This window comes from Astatotilapia calliptera, chromosome 22 (assembly GCF_964374335.1).
Source record: "Astatotilapia calliptera chromosome 22, fAstCal68.1, whole genome shotgun sequence".
Lineage (NCBI taxonomy): Eukaryota > Metazoa > Chordata > Actinopteri > Cichliformes > Cichlidae > Astatotilapia > Astatotilapia calliptera.
Window position 1 is genome coordinate 33,519,252 of NC_137442.1, and position 15,405 is coordinate 33,534,656.

Consider the following 15,405-nt stretch of genomic DNA (forward strand, 5'->3'; position numbering starts at 1 on the left):
CTTTTTCCACAAAGATGAAACCAGAAGATAATTATAATTATATAATTCTACAGACAATTGGTCTGCTTCTCTTTCTGTGCAGCTCAAAAGTAGTGGCATGAACTCTTGCCAGGTCCTTTTTGCATGGGTTTGTATGGTAAATCCTGCTACTGTGGCTTCATCACACATTAAAGCAAACACGTTTGTTAAGTTAAATTTTAATTCTCAATTGGCCACTCGTTTGACGTATATTAAATGATTAATGTGTATAGAATGAAATGCTCTATTAAAATATGATTATGCGTTATCAGTGATAAAGTTGGAAAGTGAGTAAGTTCAATATATTAGTCTTCTGATGGTGTGGTTTTGGTCTACCTGATCTTGCTCTGAATACAGTTGACCTCAGCTGTGAAATTGTTGATGCCCCTTTAAAGTGAAGTCAAGTCAAGTGGCTTTATTGTCACTCCAACTTTGTGCAGAGGTACAGTACTCAGTGAAATGAGATAACGTTCTTCCAAGACCATTGTGCTACATATAAGGTATAACGTACAGAATATACAGAATAATATACAGACAATCAACACAGGACTACATAAAGTCCAAGTGTACAAAAATTGCCAAATAAAACCCAAAAGACACACAGACACAACAGTGTAAAGGTAGACTGCAACAATAACAGTGGGTTGTGCAAAAGACTGAGCATTGTTGCAAAAAGTCACTTGATGTATGAAGTGTGTGTGTGTGTGTGTGTGTGTGTGTGTGTGTGTGTGTGTGTGTGTGTGTGTGTGTGTGTGTGTGTGTGTGTGTGTGTGTGTGTGTGTGTGTCAGTCCAGTCACTGAGCCACCCTCGAGTCTGATGGCTTGGGGAAGAAACTGTTCCCCCAAGCCATCAGTCTGGTTGTGAGAGCTCCAGTACCTCTTGCCAGAAGGCAGCATGGTAAAGAGCGTGTGCGAGGGGTGCATTGGGTCCTCCACAATGCTGGTGGCTTTGCAGAAGCAGCAGGTGTGATAGGTGTCTGTGATGGAGGGAAGAGAGTTTCCAATGATCTTCTCAGCTGTTCCCACTATCCGCTGTAGGGTATTGCAATCCGATACAGTGCAGTTACCATACAAGACAGTGATGCCGCTACGCAGGACACTCTCGATAGTCTCTCTGTAGAAGGTGGTGAGAATGGGTGGGAGATGGGCTTTTCTCAGCTTTCGCAGGACATAGAGATACTGTCGGGCCTTCTTAGTTATGGAGCTGGTGTTGAGAGACCAAGAGAGGTTCTCTGCCAGGTGAACACCAAGGAATTTGGTGCTCTTCAACCACCACAGAGGATCCATCGAAGTTAACTGGACAGTGCTCTCCTGAAGTCAACAATCTGTTTTGTTTTGTCCACCTTCAGAGACAGGTTGTTGACTCTACACCAGTCTGTTAGCTGTTGCACCTTCTCTCTGTATGTTGACTCGTCGATCTTGCTGATGAGACTCACCACAGTCGTGTCATCAGCGAACTTGATGATGTGGTTCAAATTGTGCATTGCTGCTGAGTCAGTAAAGTGAACAGCAGTGGGCTGAGCACACAGCCCTGAGAGGCTCCAGTGCTCAGTGTGGTGATGTTGGTGATGCTGTTACCGATCTGGACTGCCTGAGGTCTCTCTATCAGAAAGTCCAGGATCCGGTTGCAGAGGGAGGTGTTCAGACCCAGCAGGCTCAGATTTCCAATCAGGTGCTGAGGAAAAATTGTGTTGAATGCTGAACTGAAGTCTATGAACAGCATTCGTACATATGGGTCTTTATTGTATTTTCCTAGGGTCTACCTTACAATATAAAGTGCCTTGAGGCAGAGCTACTGTTGTTGTCATTAGCCGCTGTATGAATAAAATTGAACTGAATTGAACTGAAATTGAATTTATTGTCCAGGTGGACGAGGGCAAGATGTAGGGTGGTGGCACTGGCGTAATCTGTTCACCAGCTGGGGGACAGGCAAACTGCAGTGGGTCCAGTGTGGGTGGCAGCCGGGTCTTCCTTACGAACACGTCATTCTGAGCGTCAAAACGTGCATAGATGTTGGAGAGGTAGGGAGACGTCACCATCACAGGCAGGTGCCATCTTCCTGTAGTTAGTGATGCCCTGCCACATGTGCTGTATGTGATGAGGTGATGGATTGTAAGTGTGAAAACTATCAACTTCATTAAAAATAATGGTGTGAATTCCAGATGTTTTGCTAAGCTTTGTGAGGACATGGAAGCAGATCGTGTCTAGCTGCTCTACCACAGTGAGGTGAGCTGGCTTTCAAGAGGACTGGACCTCAAATGTTTGTTGGAACTGGGGAATGAGATAGTTTCTTTTCTCACAGAGAAAAAAACATCTCCTCTTGCACATGAACATCTCACTTCAAGGGAGAAACAGCAACATGTTTTTTTGTTGCAGACAAAGTTGAAGCTTTCAAGAGGAAATTGCTTTGTGGACTGAGAGGGCCCAGGAAAAGAGGATGGACATGTTTCCACTTTTGTCTTACATCTTGGAAAACTCAGTCTGTCAGCACCTTTCACAACTGACAGAGAAATTTGCTAAATATTTCCCTGAGGAATCCAGAGAAGGACACATGTGGATTTTGGACCCATTTTCTGTGGAAGTCTATATGATAATTGTGTTTTTCTAACTATGGTAACTGAGGATCAGAGGTGTGTCAGGATAATGAAAGGTGAAAAATGAGAGGGTCTCCCAGTGGTTTCCAGACAAGATCAGATTAACTGATTCGGTTTGATGAGTTATAGAGCAAAAACCTGGTTATTGAGTGCAATGGCAGGTATGGGAGGTTCTAGCATGAATGGAAGGGCTAACATTTAAGGCTTGCAAAAATAAACCCTGAAGCCAATGATCGGGCCAACTGGCTTCCAGTTGTACAAATCAGTGACAAACTTTGCTACACTACGTTTTGCCCTGCCATAAATTTAATAATTGGCCACGCTGCCCTCAGAGACTGGGTGAGTGAAAAATAAGCTTCAGCCCATGCCAGCGTCTTTCTCCTCAGCAGATCTACTAAGTGGGAGAGTTTAGCAGCATTGTCAAAGAAAGAGGCGATTGGCCGAACACAAGTGAGCACTGTAAGAGAAAGCCCTGTACCGGCCCAACTCACCGGAAAAAGGTTTGAGTGTTGAGGTCACTGCATCATGGAACACAGGCATGGTTTGCAGAGACCAGGGCAGAGAAAAGTGGAGCGTCTTTCTCAGGAGCAGCAAACGGGGACTGTGCTGAGTGTACTGGTGGCTGATTGGGGGTGGGAGTGATGTCTGAACAGAGCTTTGGAAATGTGGATAGGATTTCCTACTGTCTGTCACTGATTGATTTGCACCTGATTTTGCCTGAAACTGCAGGATTTGCTCGTGATCACCAATTATTGCTCCCTGTTTGGAGATCACTGTCCAAATTACGTCTGCTGGATCTATTTTTTCTGCCAGTTTGTACTGTCAAAGGCGGTCAATGGTGTGAAGGCAACTGAGGGAGAGGGTGGTTAATTCCAGAGCTGAGTTAAGGTTGACAGAAGGTGAGTTTTCAGGAATGAAGACGGGAAAAAAGAGGCTTCGGTGAGGGTGACTGAGTGAGAGTCTGGCTATTTAGTGTTAGCCGTTAGTAATGCCGTTACTTTTAACGCTGTTAATCCCATCACTGGTCTTCAAAATCGCCATTAAATTGAAACCAGAGGTTTTGTATTAATGTTCTGTAGAAAACAGTTGGACTGAATTCCACCTGGTCCTTTTTTACTAGTGTGATAGGGAACTCTGTTGAAATTGTTACACTTTTTTTTTTTTAAATTTATGCTAAGACTAAAATTTTCTTGTTATTTTTTTGTAATAAACAAGCTAAGCTTATCTACTCTATTTATTCTTCTCTTCAGGTACTGTGTATGATCACAGCTCCAGTCACCATGATTCTGTCCTCCCAGCAGGATGCCTCTTTCGCCTTCGCCTCTTTAGCCATTGTCTTCTCAGTCTACATCACCCTGGTGGTTCTGTTTGTCCCCAAGGTAAATCCACCTCACACATCTCTTCATCCCATACCTGCAGATTAAACTAGCACATTTAGTGTAAGACCGGATGAAAATCCATTAGCATGGACGGCATCTGAGATTGCATGATATATCACCTGAGGGTCTGCTAATTGGGTGAGTGTTGCCGTGTCAGCATCACCAATTCAGATCTTTAACAGTCTACTCTGGCCAATCAGCATGGTGCTGTGTCTCTGTTCATATTCCTGGAGTGCTGTTAGTTTAGGGAGGATGATATTAACTAAGTACACAAATATCACGTCCATACTTGCCAAGTAAATCAAAAAACATATTTTAATTAGTAAGAATGAGGTCCCATTCCTCTCTGATAAAGGATTCTAGATGCTCTGTAGTCCTGGGTGATCTTTGTTAAATCCTTTGTTTCATAATGTGCAAAATGTTTTGAGTTGGTAAAAGTTCTGCAAAAGAAGTACCTATCAGCAGATGGACTCTTCTACAGTACTACAAAGCCCTGCTGTTGTAATAGATGCACTATGGAGTTTTCATGTATCACATTAAAAACATTTGCACAATTTGTAGATGCGGCGCCTGATAACACGTGGTGAGTGGCAGTCAGATGCCCAGGAGACCATGAAGACAGGTTCATCCACCAATAACAATGACGAGGAGAAGTCCAGACAACTAGAGAGAGAGAACAAGGAACTGCAGAAGATCATCCAGGAGGTCAGGCAGGCCCTTTTCTTATCCAAGTGTTTGTTTCATTTAAGCTCTTCCTCTGTATTTAACAGGTTAATGACTCAAATACTTTTTCTCCCAAGAAGTACCTAAACAAGAAAGCAGGTTCTCCTGTTAACTAAGTCAGTTAAAACAGATGCTTATCATGTAAAAGTCTTTTTGGATCTGTAATAACTTAATTTTTGAGTGTTTACTTTACTTTTCCCTTAGAAAGAAGAACGTGTGTCAGAGCTGAGAAACCAGCTGTCTGAGAGACAGGCCCTGCGATCAAGGAGAAGAGCGTCCACCATCACTAATCAGAACCACAGCCCCCCTCCCTTTTCCATCACCCAGAGTGACCCCAGGTCGTTGGCCCCTCCTCCAGGATACCCAGCGCCTGCCTCTGACCCTCATCCTGTTCCACAGTCCTTCGCCAATTCGTCCAGTCTCTACCAGTCAGACAGCAAGATCAGTCGAAATAAGTGTCACACTAGCCGGCTTCAGCTACTCTACAAGTAAGATGGTGGTTAACAGTGGCAGGATGAGGATAGTAATACAAGTTTGAAAAATAAATAAATATCTAAGGTTTAAAATGAAGATTAAAAAAAAGGTAAAGGATTTTCCCTCAGACAGAAATGAGTGCAGCAAAATATGTTCCAGTCAAGCAACAGCTCAATAAAAACACTGAGAAGGCACATACACAGATATACACCCTGTGATAGCACATGTACTTTTGATTAATTTGATTGAGGCATGAGCAGCGTCTTTAAATGTCCCCTGGCTTTGAGGTCAGTTTACCACTACTACTACAACTTGAAAACAGTAGAGCGGCTGTAGCTCAAGATGTAGACTGGGTCATCCACCTGTTGGAAGATTGGTACTTCTGTGCTTGGCTCCTCCAGACATCAAAGAATCCTTGACCAAGATCCTGAGTTGCCCCAAAGGCATCCATCACAGTATGAGGTAAACAGCACTTAGTCATAGAAAAAAGTGCTTACGGTAAATGAATGTGTGCAAATGGGTGAATAAGGGTTGTAGTAAGGAAGCACTTTGAGTGTTCAAATACAGTAGAAAAATGCTATATGTGTACCAGTCCAGTATTTTCTAAGCTGATCTCTGCTGGATTTGTTTTTGATTTATTGTTCTGGATAAATTTCCTCCCAAATTTGTAACTGGTCTGTTCTCTATTAGATTTAAATGGTAGCCTACAAAACTAGCGAGGTTAGTTTAGACAGGGCGCCTTAGGATTGAATCAAATAAATTATAGTTTTAAACCTGTCCTGGTGCTCACTGTTTGGTGAAAGAGGAGCAGAGGTCTGTCCAAGAAATCTGTCTTCCAGTTTTGATGAGTGAAATTTTATTATTTCATTAGTATGTTGTTTAGTACTAATTAGCAGGTATCCACAGTATCTGCCCAGTGCACCAATATAGTTAGTGGTTGCAGTTTGCTAACCAGGCAAGAGATGGCTAATAAGCCCCACTTTTAATAACATGCTGGTGAGTGGCTGCATCCATCATTGTTATTACACTTTCAAACTGGTTGGGTTTATATAGAGAGTGGTAGAGTTGTAGAACAACAAAATTCCCAGAAGACTAGGCTATTTGTGTTATAAGCAAGATAGACATAATTATAGCCTACATACATACTTACATTCTACATTTGTTCCCCAGTGATAACATCTTTGAGCAAACCAAAAGACTGTGTTTACAGACTTTTATGGTTGTGGTGTGCATTGCTACAATGTGTAACTAAATTTCTGTGTACTAGATTTAATGCAGAAGTACAAATCAAGTTGAACATTGCATACAACGGTATTTTCAGCACTGACAGGCTTACTATCAAAATTCAAAGTAATCATTTATGAAACAAGAAGAAGAGCATTCTGTCTGCGATGACCATAAGAACAACAGCTGCCACTGACACTGAACACTGAAGTTAGACCAATGAGAGTTTCTTTAGCTGAATCATTTAAAAAACTAGAAACATATAAAAGGCGCTTTGATATGCACACAGTTATCAGCATGCCTATTATGATGATGTTCACAGATTCATGATAAAGCTGCTGACCTAGGCATGATAGTCAGCATCCCCCACTGGTGTATGTAATAGACATAGTGTCAGGTGGACCCAGGTGGCAGATCACTCAGACAGACACGGTTGCAGTTAAACAGGTTTATTTACAGTGAGGACGAATATCAAACATAACACTTACATGAGATTGAATGGAAAACTCAAACTATCCAGAGGGGGAAGAGGAGAAAAGGAAGTTAGTGACCGATAGCAACAGAGCTGAGGAGATACGGAAATGTTCACAAGGAATTCGAGAGCTTAGTCGCCACACGGTTAGTACGGACTTGGGGAGGTACATAAAACAGGAGGTTGAGGCGGGGACCAGCAACAGTGTAGGCGAGTGGAGTGACGGGGTCCAGAAGAGATGAACTGAGGTAGCACGGTGAAGTGGACAGGTGGTTGGCTGGGCAGAGAGTGTCGTCATTTGACAGGAAGCAGAGGAGAAGGAAATCTGTGAATACCTTGGTTATCAAAGTAGTACATAAAAGACGGGTGATCCGTTACTGCTTGAGGCTAAGACAATAATCTGACACCTGAGAGCTGCTTCTTAAATAGTCCGGCTGATGACGCCTGATGCTCAAAGGGTGCATCAGGGAAACCGTGATGATCACAGCCCAGCAGCCTATTCCAAAAAAGGAAACGACACAAAACACAATAGAACACACCCGTCCCAGCTCCTAACACATAAAACGTGCACAAAACTTACAGTACATCATTATTATTATTCATAAAATTACTATTTTATTTAAATATTTTAAGGAAAATGCAGGCTAGAGGGTCTCAGTTCATACAGGGCACATTTAAGACACTTTTAAATCACAGTTTAAAAAATAATCAAATGCCGCAACAACAGCCTAGCAATCATTTAGAACTCATAATATGGTCTTCTAATGTGGTTAAATAGTGATTTAAGAGACTGACTAAAAAATATGATTTTCTTTTTAAATAAATGTTGCAAATTTTGTTAGTGGTTATGTTCATTATTTAATTCGCTTTGTCACTGTAGCTCTTCTGGTTAAATGTTTGGTGGTGGTTTAAACAGTGTTCCTGGTCGCTGTTTAGAGAGAATCCATAGTTGGGTGTGTTCATGCTAAACCCCTCACTGTCACTTGAAGACGTTTAACATGTCTTCAAGAGTTTAAAATTAGAGTCAAACAAAATAAGACCTTAAAATGTTTTATTTAAACTAAATTTGCTGTAGGAATTACATTTGCAGATCTTATGTTTAAGGCCGTAAAATACAACATGACCAATTTTTTAATCAGTTTTTAGACCTTTTTTCTAGTTGCTTAATATTGTTGCTGCTTATTTATGTCACGAGCATATATTTCTTTTAGGATGTAATTACACTGTCCTATACACTTGGGGGTGCTAATGTCATGATTTGTTGTGTTTTACTGTTCCACTGGCAAGTTTACAGCAGCATGTAGTACACGGACACCCATCTTAGGACAGGATGGGTGTCAGCTAAACATATGAATTGAAAAAACATCATAACATTTATCTGGTTCTGTTGTGAACATTTTCTACCAGTTTTGCCTTTTTCTGTTTGGAGAAATGACAATTGGTGTTGAATTCAAACTGCAAGCTTGAAGGTAATATGTCAACTACAGAATGGTTAATTATAATAAACGCAGTAGCTACATGTAATACCAGACTAGCTTTCAATTAAAAATGGTAAGCCTGTTGACTATATGGCCAGCAGTGTATTTCAGACAACTCCAATGAACAGTTCCTGTCACCTTGTTTTTAAAGCTCAAAGCAGAGTTCACTGCAGGCCATTCAATTCAGTTCAATTCAATTTTATTTATACAGCGCCAAATCACAACAACAGTCACCTCAAGGCGCTTTATATTGTAAGGTAGACCCTACAATAATACATAGAGAGAAAAAACCCAGCAAGCACTTTGGCGACAGTGGGAAGGAAAAACTCCCTTTTAACAGGAACAAACCTTCAGCAGAACCAGGCTCAGGGAGGGGCGGCCTGCTGCGACCGGTTGGGGTGAGAGAAGGAAGACCAGATAAAGACATGCTGTGGAAGAGAGCCAGAGATAAATAACAAGTGTGATTCAATGCAGAAAGGTGATTAAAAAGGAAATACTCAGTGCATCATGGGAATCCCCCCATGGCTAGCATCCATATGTCTCTCAGAGTGCAAAATCCCCACATAAACACCAGGAATCATTATGTCAAGATTAGGCTTTGCTCAGAATCAGAATATATTTATCCTCGTCACCCTCTCTGATACATCCCACTACTGCAGAATCATCATAAAACTAATGGAGGTGGCAGGTTTCTGAAGTCTATACACAGTGAAGAGAAAGGAGACAGGACGGTCCCCTGCAGGGCATCTGTGTTGCTGACCATACTGTCCACCACACAAAACTGCAGGCACACATAGTGTGGTCTGACAGTCAGATAGTTGGCAATCCAGATGACTAAGGACGCATAACTACCTACATCGCTGTCAGTTTAAAAAACAGTAGGGCTTGTCTGAAGGTACTGAAGGAGAAGCATCTGGCTCTCATTTATCTCACCGTGCTCACTAACCAGGTAAAATGGAGAGGACTATCAGTGGGCTAATCGTGGGCCATAGATAGTGAAAAATGATGTGTGATGTTCACAATGAGCACCATGGGTCTCGTTGTGACATGGGCTATGACCTCTGGAGTCTCATCAGCTGGTTCCTGATTTGTTTAGTAGTGAAGCTGACTGGAGTGGAAGGAGTGGAGGTGCCCTGATGTAGAATGTGAAGAGTGTACAGACCCTGGGAGCCTCCTCACAGGAGGGTTTATACATTAACACAAGATTTTATTTTATTTATTTTTTAATTACTTGGATACAGACTTCTGAGTTGTTAAAAATTAATCATTTAGAATGCCAAAACTTAAATTCCTAATGGTATGTAGGTATAAATTTAAATTTAAATAATAGCAGTTTTGCTTCTCCGGTCAACAAACCAGGAGAAATCATTCATTTTATATAACTTGTATTAGTCACTGACATTATTTTTAAGGTAATGATATACAATAAACAGTTTGTTCCATTTAAATAGGGCTGCACCTTCATTTGGACTTTATTTAGGCACACCAGTCAGAAAGAGATCTAGATGTGGGTATCATCAACATTAATATGAAACAGGGTTTGTTTCTGAGCTAAAAGATGCATGATGGTATTTTACTTTAGTCTCTACTGAATCCCCCTCAAAAGAGGTTGATCATATCATTTCCTCTTAGAACTCAAGTTTCACCAACAGTTCACACACACTTCCTCCACAGCTATAAACAAACTTATTCAGAACAAGAAAACCACCAGGGTGTCAGATTTCCCCTGTATGGGCTGCTGCTGTATTTCCGTTTTTTGTTGTGTTCTCTCTTCTGCTTCTATTTTGTGGAGGGGGGGGGTTTCATAGGAGAAACTGAAATCATGCTTCATTTCTGTACGCCTAACAGAGATAAGTTCGCTGGGTTCAGAGCTTTATGTTGACATAAATGGTTTAACTGGGTCCTACCGACTTTAGTGAAACGAGACCATCTATGTCTTCAGCACTGGTCAAAGGGCACTCTTGTAATATAAAGCAGGTCAGGCATTATTAATTCAGTCAGGAAGGTTTCCATACCCACAAACAATACAAAAACTGACCACAACTTTGACAACATTCTCCTCCTGTTTCTCAAAAGAAAAATAACATGAAAACAATTCAAATAAATAAAATGTGAATTCATGTTTCACGCTAAACTGAAATCTTGATGCTGAGAAAGGTGTTCAATGCAAATAAATGGAAATAAATAATGCTAACCAGTTTCCTTTTTCTCATTCGGTTTGGCATTGGGATAATGCCATCAGGCTACTGTCCTGATTCTTATCATATCAAACCATATTTTGACATATCTTTGGTCTTTGTGGTATGGTCTGCTCACAGTAAAGATCAGATGTAGTTAATCCAGCAGTTTTCATGAGGTCATTTCTCCCGTACACGTGGAAGCGCACCTCAAACTTAAGATACAGTCCTGGACATGTCACGGTTAACGCTGCCCAACCGTGGGGATGTGGGGAAAGGAGGACCCAAATGCTGGACTCTTTGATGCAACAGTGCGTTTCTTTACAGTGCAGGGAAAACAACAAATCCGCAGTGCGTTCCCGACTCCCGTGACATGTCCTCTTCCCAGTGATAGTGTTCTTTGTCTCCGCCCCTCAGTGTCTGAGCACCCCGTGCTCGCTGCCCTCTCGTCTCCACATTCTCTTAGGGAATAACAAAGAGGCAGCCGTCAGAAACACCACAATGCAGCAGACTAACCTTACTAACTTGACAAGAGCCTAACGTGAAGTCACACAATGATCCAGCGTTGGAGAGAGCTCCATCACACTCTTAAGTAGTTTCTCCGACGAGGCTTAATCAGCTGCAGGTGTGTGATGGTCTTCAGGTGTGGCCAACCACCTGGCAGGGCCACACCCACCAGGCCTGAAGGTGCCTGTCACAGCCGCACCCACACAAACACGCACACCTGGACAACAAAAACAGCAGTGCAGAGCAGCAAAAACACATATAATATAATACAAGTCCATAACTGCTCAAGGACCCTGGGTCGCTCAGATCCAGGACCCTGACAGGGCCACCACTTTTTTACAGTTCAAGCAGCTGCCACAGGCTGCAGGGGCATTGGAGGAAAAAATGTTAACAAACATAGAAACAGTATGGCTGTTTACATGGCTGCACACTGCTTGGGCCACACGTAGTGTCCTCTGAAACTCTTACAAAGAACAGAGTAAGCTTCAATCATATTAGAGGCTCAAATTACCCACTCATGACTCTTTGATAGCCTCACACTGTTTTTATTTCTGAGCACAGACCCATAATTTATATCACAGATTTAGTGTCTTTATAATGGTAAGGTTGCCATGGAGTTTTTTGATTAATTTTTTGAAGAAATAATTAAAATAATCCTAACGCTAATGCTAAGTCCTAACCTGAACACCATCTACATGGCTTGATGTGAGAGGTTAGCTAACTGCAGCGTTTCATCCCCTCTTTGTGTTATTTTGTTTGATTTCCAAAAATCGTGACATTTGACCAAAAACGAAAGGAAAGACAAAAGGAAATTCTCCCCTCTCACAAGCTGTTCTTAGCGCTTTCAACCACAACTGATTGTCTTCCTCTCAGCAAAGAGTTTCACTTCTGCCTCTTCTTGTGACAGCTTTTTATTTCACTGAGGATCCAGCGTTCCATTGTGTTGTCATGTCGGTTTCTTTGAATCCAATATATGGGAATATTCTACACGTGACAAATATTCAGTGTGATCTCAAGACTCATTTTTCTTTCTGTGGTAGCACAGCTTGTTTCGTTAGCACGGGTAATCTAAATTGTCCCAAGCACCTTGCCCCAAGTAGACTAACAAGTTAATTAGGAGGTACTGATGTGTGAACCACGCAAACATTGTTCAGTGCTTCGGCTAAATTTGTTTCCGGTGATCCTGTGTAAATATCTAATGTAATGTATGTTTGTGTGTGTTGATGTGAATTAACTGTAGAGTCTGTAAAGCAGTGGAGATGTGCTGTTCATACATATGAAAATATGCACACAGAGTGTAAATATTGGTTATGTAAATAATTACAATTGATTATTTGGCATATTTAACATGTCTTTCATGTGGTACAGTATTCAAACTATATTTCTATATGCTGTTACATTTAATATGGCAGATTATTTCATTTGCAAGAATGAAAATAAAACAAACTGTTTTTCTCAAAATGTTTTGTTCATTGTACTTATCCTTTTCAGGGTCGCGGGGGGGTAAGAGGCGGGGTACACCCTGGACAGGTCATCAGTCTGTCGCAGTGCTAGCACACAGAGATAGACAACCTACATTCACACCTATGGGCAATTTAGAATGATCAATTAACCTATCTTTGAGGAGTACAAATACCTGGGAACCATCTTTGACAACCTCCTGAAATTCTCTGCCAACACAGAGGAGATTCTCAGGAGGTGCCACCAACGGCTATACCTCCTTAGGAAACTAGTGGTGTGCGGATCGATACTGAAATATTGATTCTTCCGATACCAGCAATTTATGTTCTAGAATCGATTCTCATATTATAATATCGATATTTTAGTACTCTGGGGTAAATTTGTAGCTTTTCCATTAAAATGAATGCAGTGGAAAGAAACTATACAATTTGGATCGTCTAATTTGGAAGGAACTACTTCCTCTTACGCCTTTCATAGTCATATGTGGAATACAGCTGTATAAATGTGTCGCAGCCCCTGGCGTGCACACTCACAACAATGGCTGAGCGCAAACAGAGTCCTGTGTGGACACGTTGTTGTGGCAACACCACTGACCTCGTCAAACACCTCGGAGGAAATCACATCACAGAATATGATAAGCTTATGTTGAGGCGAACTGAAGAGGAGGACAGGGACAGGTGCTGCTAGGGCGAGACAGATGTCTCTCGCACAGTCCTTTAGTGCTGCAGGCAGGAAACATGCTCAAATAGCGCACAACGTCAGGTTTTTTTTATTTCTATATGATTATTCTGCATTATTAAGCAATAAAAACAAGTTGTCTGATGTCCTCTAATCATTATGAAGCAATATGGTTATGTTATTATTACAATTACATAATACAATTATATATTGTATTATGAAATGCAATGAAACATTAAGTTTTTGTACAGAGTATCGGTATCGGATCAGTATCGCCGATACCACCCTGAATTTTACTTGGTATCGGATCGGAAAGGAAATCAGTGGTATCGCACATCACTATAGGAAACTCAACTGCTTTGGAGTCAGCACACCCATCATGATGGCTTTTTACCATGCCTTCCTGGAAAGCATCATGACCTTCTCCATCACTTGCTGGTTCCACTCCCTCAGCCTTCAGAACAGGAACAGCCTGCAACACATGGCATCAGTGTGCTCTAAAATCATTGGCCTGCCTGTCAGAACTCTGGCACAGGTTTTCAGCCCACAGGCCCTTAGACAGGCAGCCAAAATCATCAACGACCCCTCTCACATTCTTCACCCCACATTTCAATGGCTCCCCTCTGGGCGACGCCTCCGCTGCATTTCCTGCAGGACTGAGAGAGGAGAGCCACCTTTGTCCCCAAAGCCACTCTGCTTTCCCACACCAGAAACATCAACTACTCTACATTCTTTTTATACTACCGACACTTTATTCACTTTTAGTCACTTACAGTTATTTATTCACCTTTTAGTCACTTTAATTTTAAAACTGTGTAATTTTAAAGCTGTGTATATTCTGTGTATTTATTATCTGACTCTTATTGCCTGTTCTTATTGTCCTTATCTTCAACGTTATGCTGCTCTGTCGTATGTTAATTGGCCCTTGGAGATAAATAAAGTCTTTCTGATTCTATCCCCACTAACTGCATGTCTTTTAGTGATGGGATTTCCAGCTCTTTTTAGAGAGCCGGCTCTTTCGGCTCCCAACCGGCTCTTCAGGTTGTTTTCTTGCTTTAATTAATTTGTTATTAACAACAATATAAAATTATGCACAAAAGGAATTACTAATGTAAAAAAAATGTGGTTTTATTTATATATGTTTATATATAAATACATACGGTGGCCCCTAGAAACAAAGCACGTACAAACTCCAAAACACATTTCTAGCATGAACTGAACTTCCAAAACAGATCTACCTAGATCACTTAAATTGCACAATTGAAAGCATGTGTGTATTGTTTGTGTATTTATACACAAGCACTCATAATAATTCAAATAATTTTTAAAAAAATGTTCATTTACCTGTTACTACCTCACACCAAATCCGGTCGTTGGTACTTCCTGGCTTGTGTAGCCACTAGGTAACAAAAGCTCAACACTGCCCCCTAGCATCCTGGAGCACTTCTGTTGTGTTTCGTACGTGTTTTGTTTGTAGGGGCCACCATAAATATACTTTTATTTATTCTCTCCACATAAAATGTAATAAATAAATCATATAATACAAAAACCAACTATTTACATTTCAACTTTTAACTATTTAAATTTTCAGGTTTTTCCTTTGAAACACATTTAAAGTGAAACAACACAAAACACTGCAAACCACAACACAATTAAATATAAATTAAAATATGAAAACAAAAAGCAGATGCACATTCTCTGTCATATGGGCCTGCATGAATAAACTTTCTGAATCGTTTATCATCACCTTTCTAATGTGACGTTGTTGTCCCTGGCTCTCTTTCTCTCTCCCTCCCGCTCTGTTCCTGTGCTACTGCGAGTGTAACTACCGCCCCTCCCCCCTCTGCCCAGCACAAAGCACAAGGCTCGCGTACCGGAGTGAAGCAGGAAAAAAGTGCGAGAGAGAAGAAGAGAGAAGGAAAAAGAAAAAAACCCACGGTTCCTAATAAGGAGCCGGCTCTCGTCGTTCACTTCAAAGAGTCGGCTCTAAGAGTCGTTCCATTCGCGACCAACACATCACTAATGTCTTTGGACTGTGGGAGAAAGCCAGAGTACCCAGGTGGGACCCACGCAAACTCCACACAGAAAGGATGATGGTGGAATTGAACTCAGAACCTCTTGCTGTGCGGCAACAGTGCTAACCACCGTGCCACCGATTTTTGTTTTTTCACACAATAACTCATAATGAAAAAATGAACCAAATTTACATAAAATTCTTGC

At 41.4% G+C, this 15,405-nt stretch overlaps 1 protein-coding gene and 1 long non-coding RNA gene across 3 annotated transcripts in view; one reads left to right on the forward strand and one right to left on the reverse strand.

The window, feature by feature from the left end:
- The window catches only part of gabbr1b (gamma-aminobutyric acid (GABA) B receptor, 1b), a 131,709-nt gene extending 119,202 nt beyond the window's left edge, over nt 1-12,507 (forward strand). For both annotated transcript variants that reach the window (XM_026155857.2, XM_026155858.2), the window contains exons 16-18: nt 3,863-3,991; nt 4,553-4,696; nt 4,919-12,507. In XM_026155857.2, the coding sequence (XP_026011642.1) occupies nt 3,863-3,991; nt 4,553-4,696; nt 4,919-5,206 (561 nt within the window). In that variant the 3' untranslated portion in view covers nt 5,207-12,507. The remainder of the gene's footprint in view (nt 1-3,862; nt 3,992-4,552; nt 4,697-4,918) is intronic.
- The window catches only part of LOC145423609 (uncharacterized), a 183,136-nt gene that overhangs the window by 92,928 nt on the left and 74,803 nt on the right, over nt 1-15,405 (reverse strand). The gene's annotated exons all lie outside the window — the stretch shown is intronic.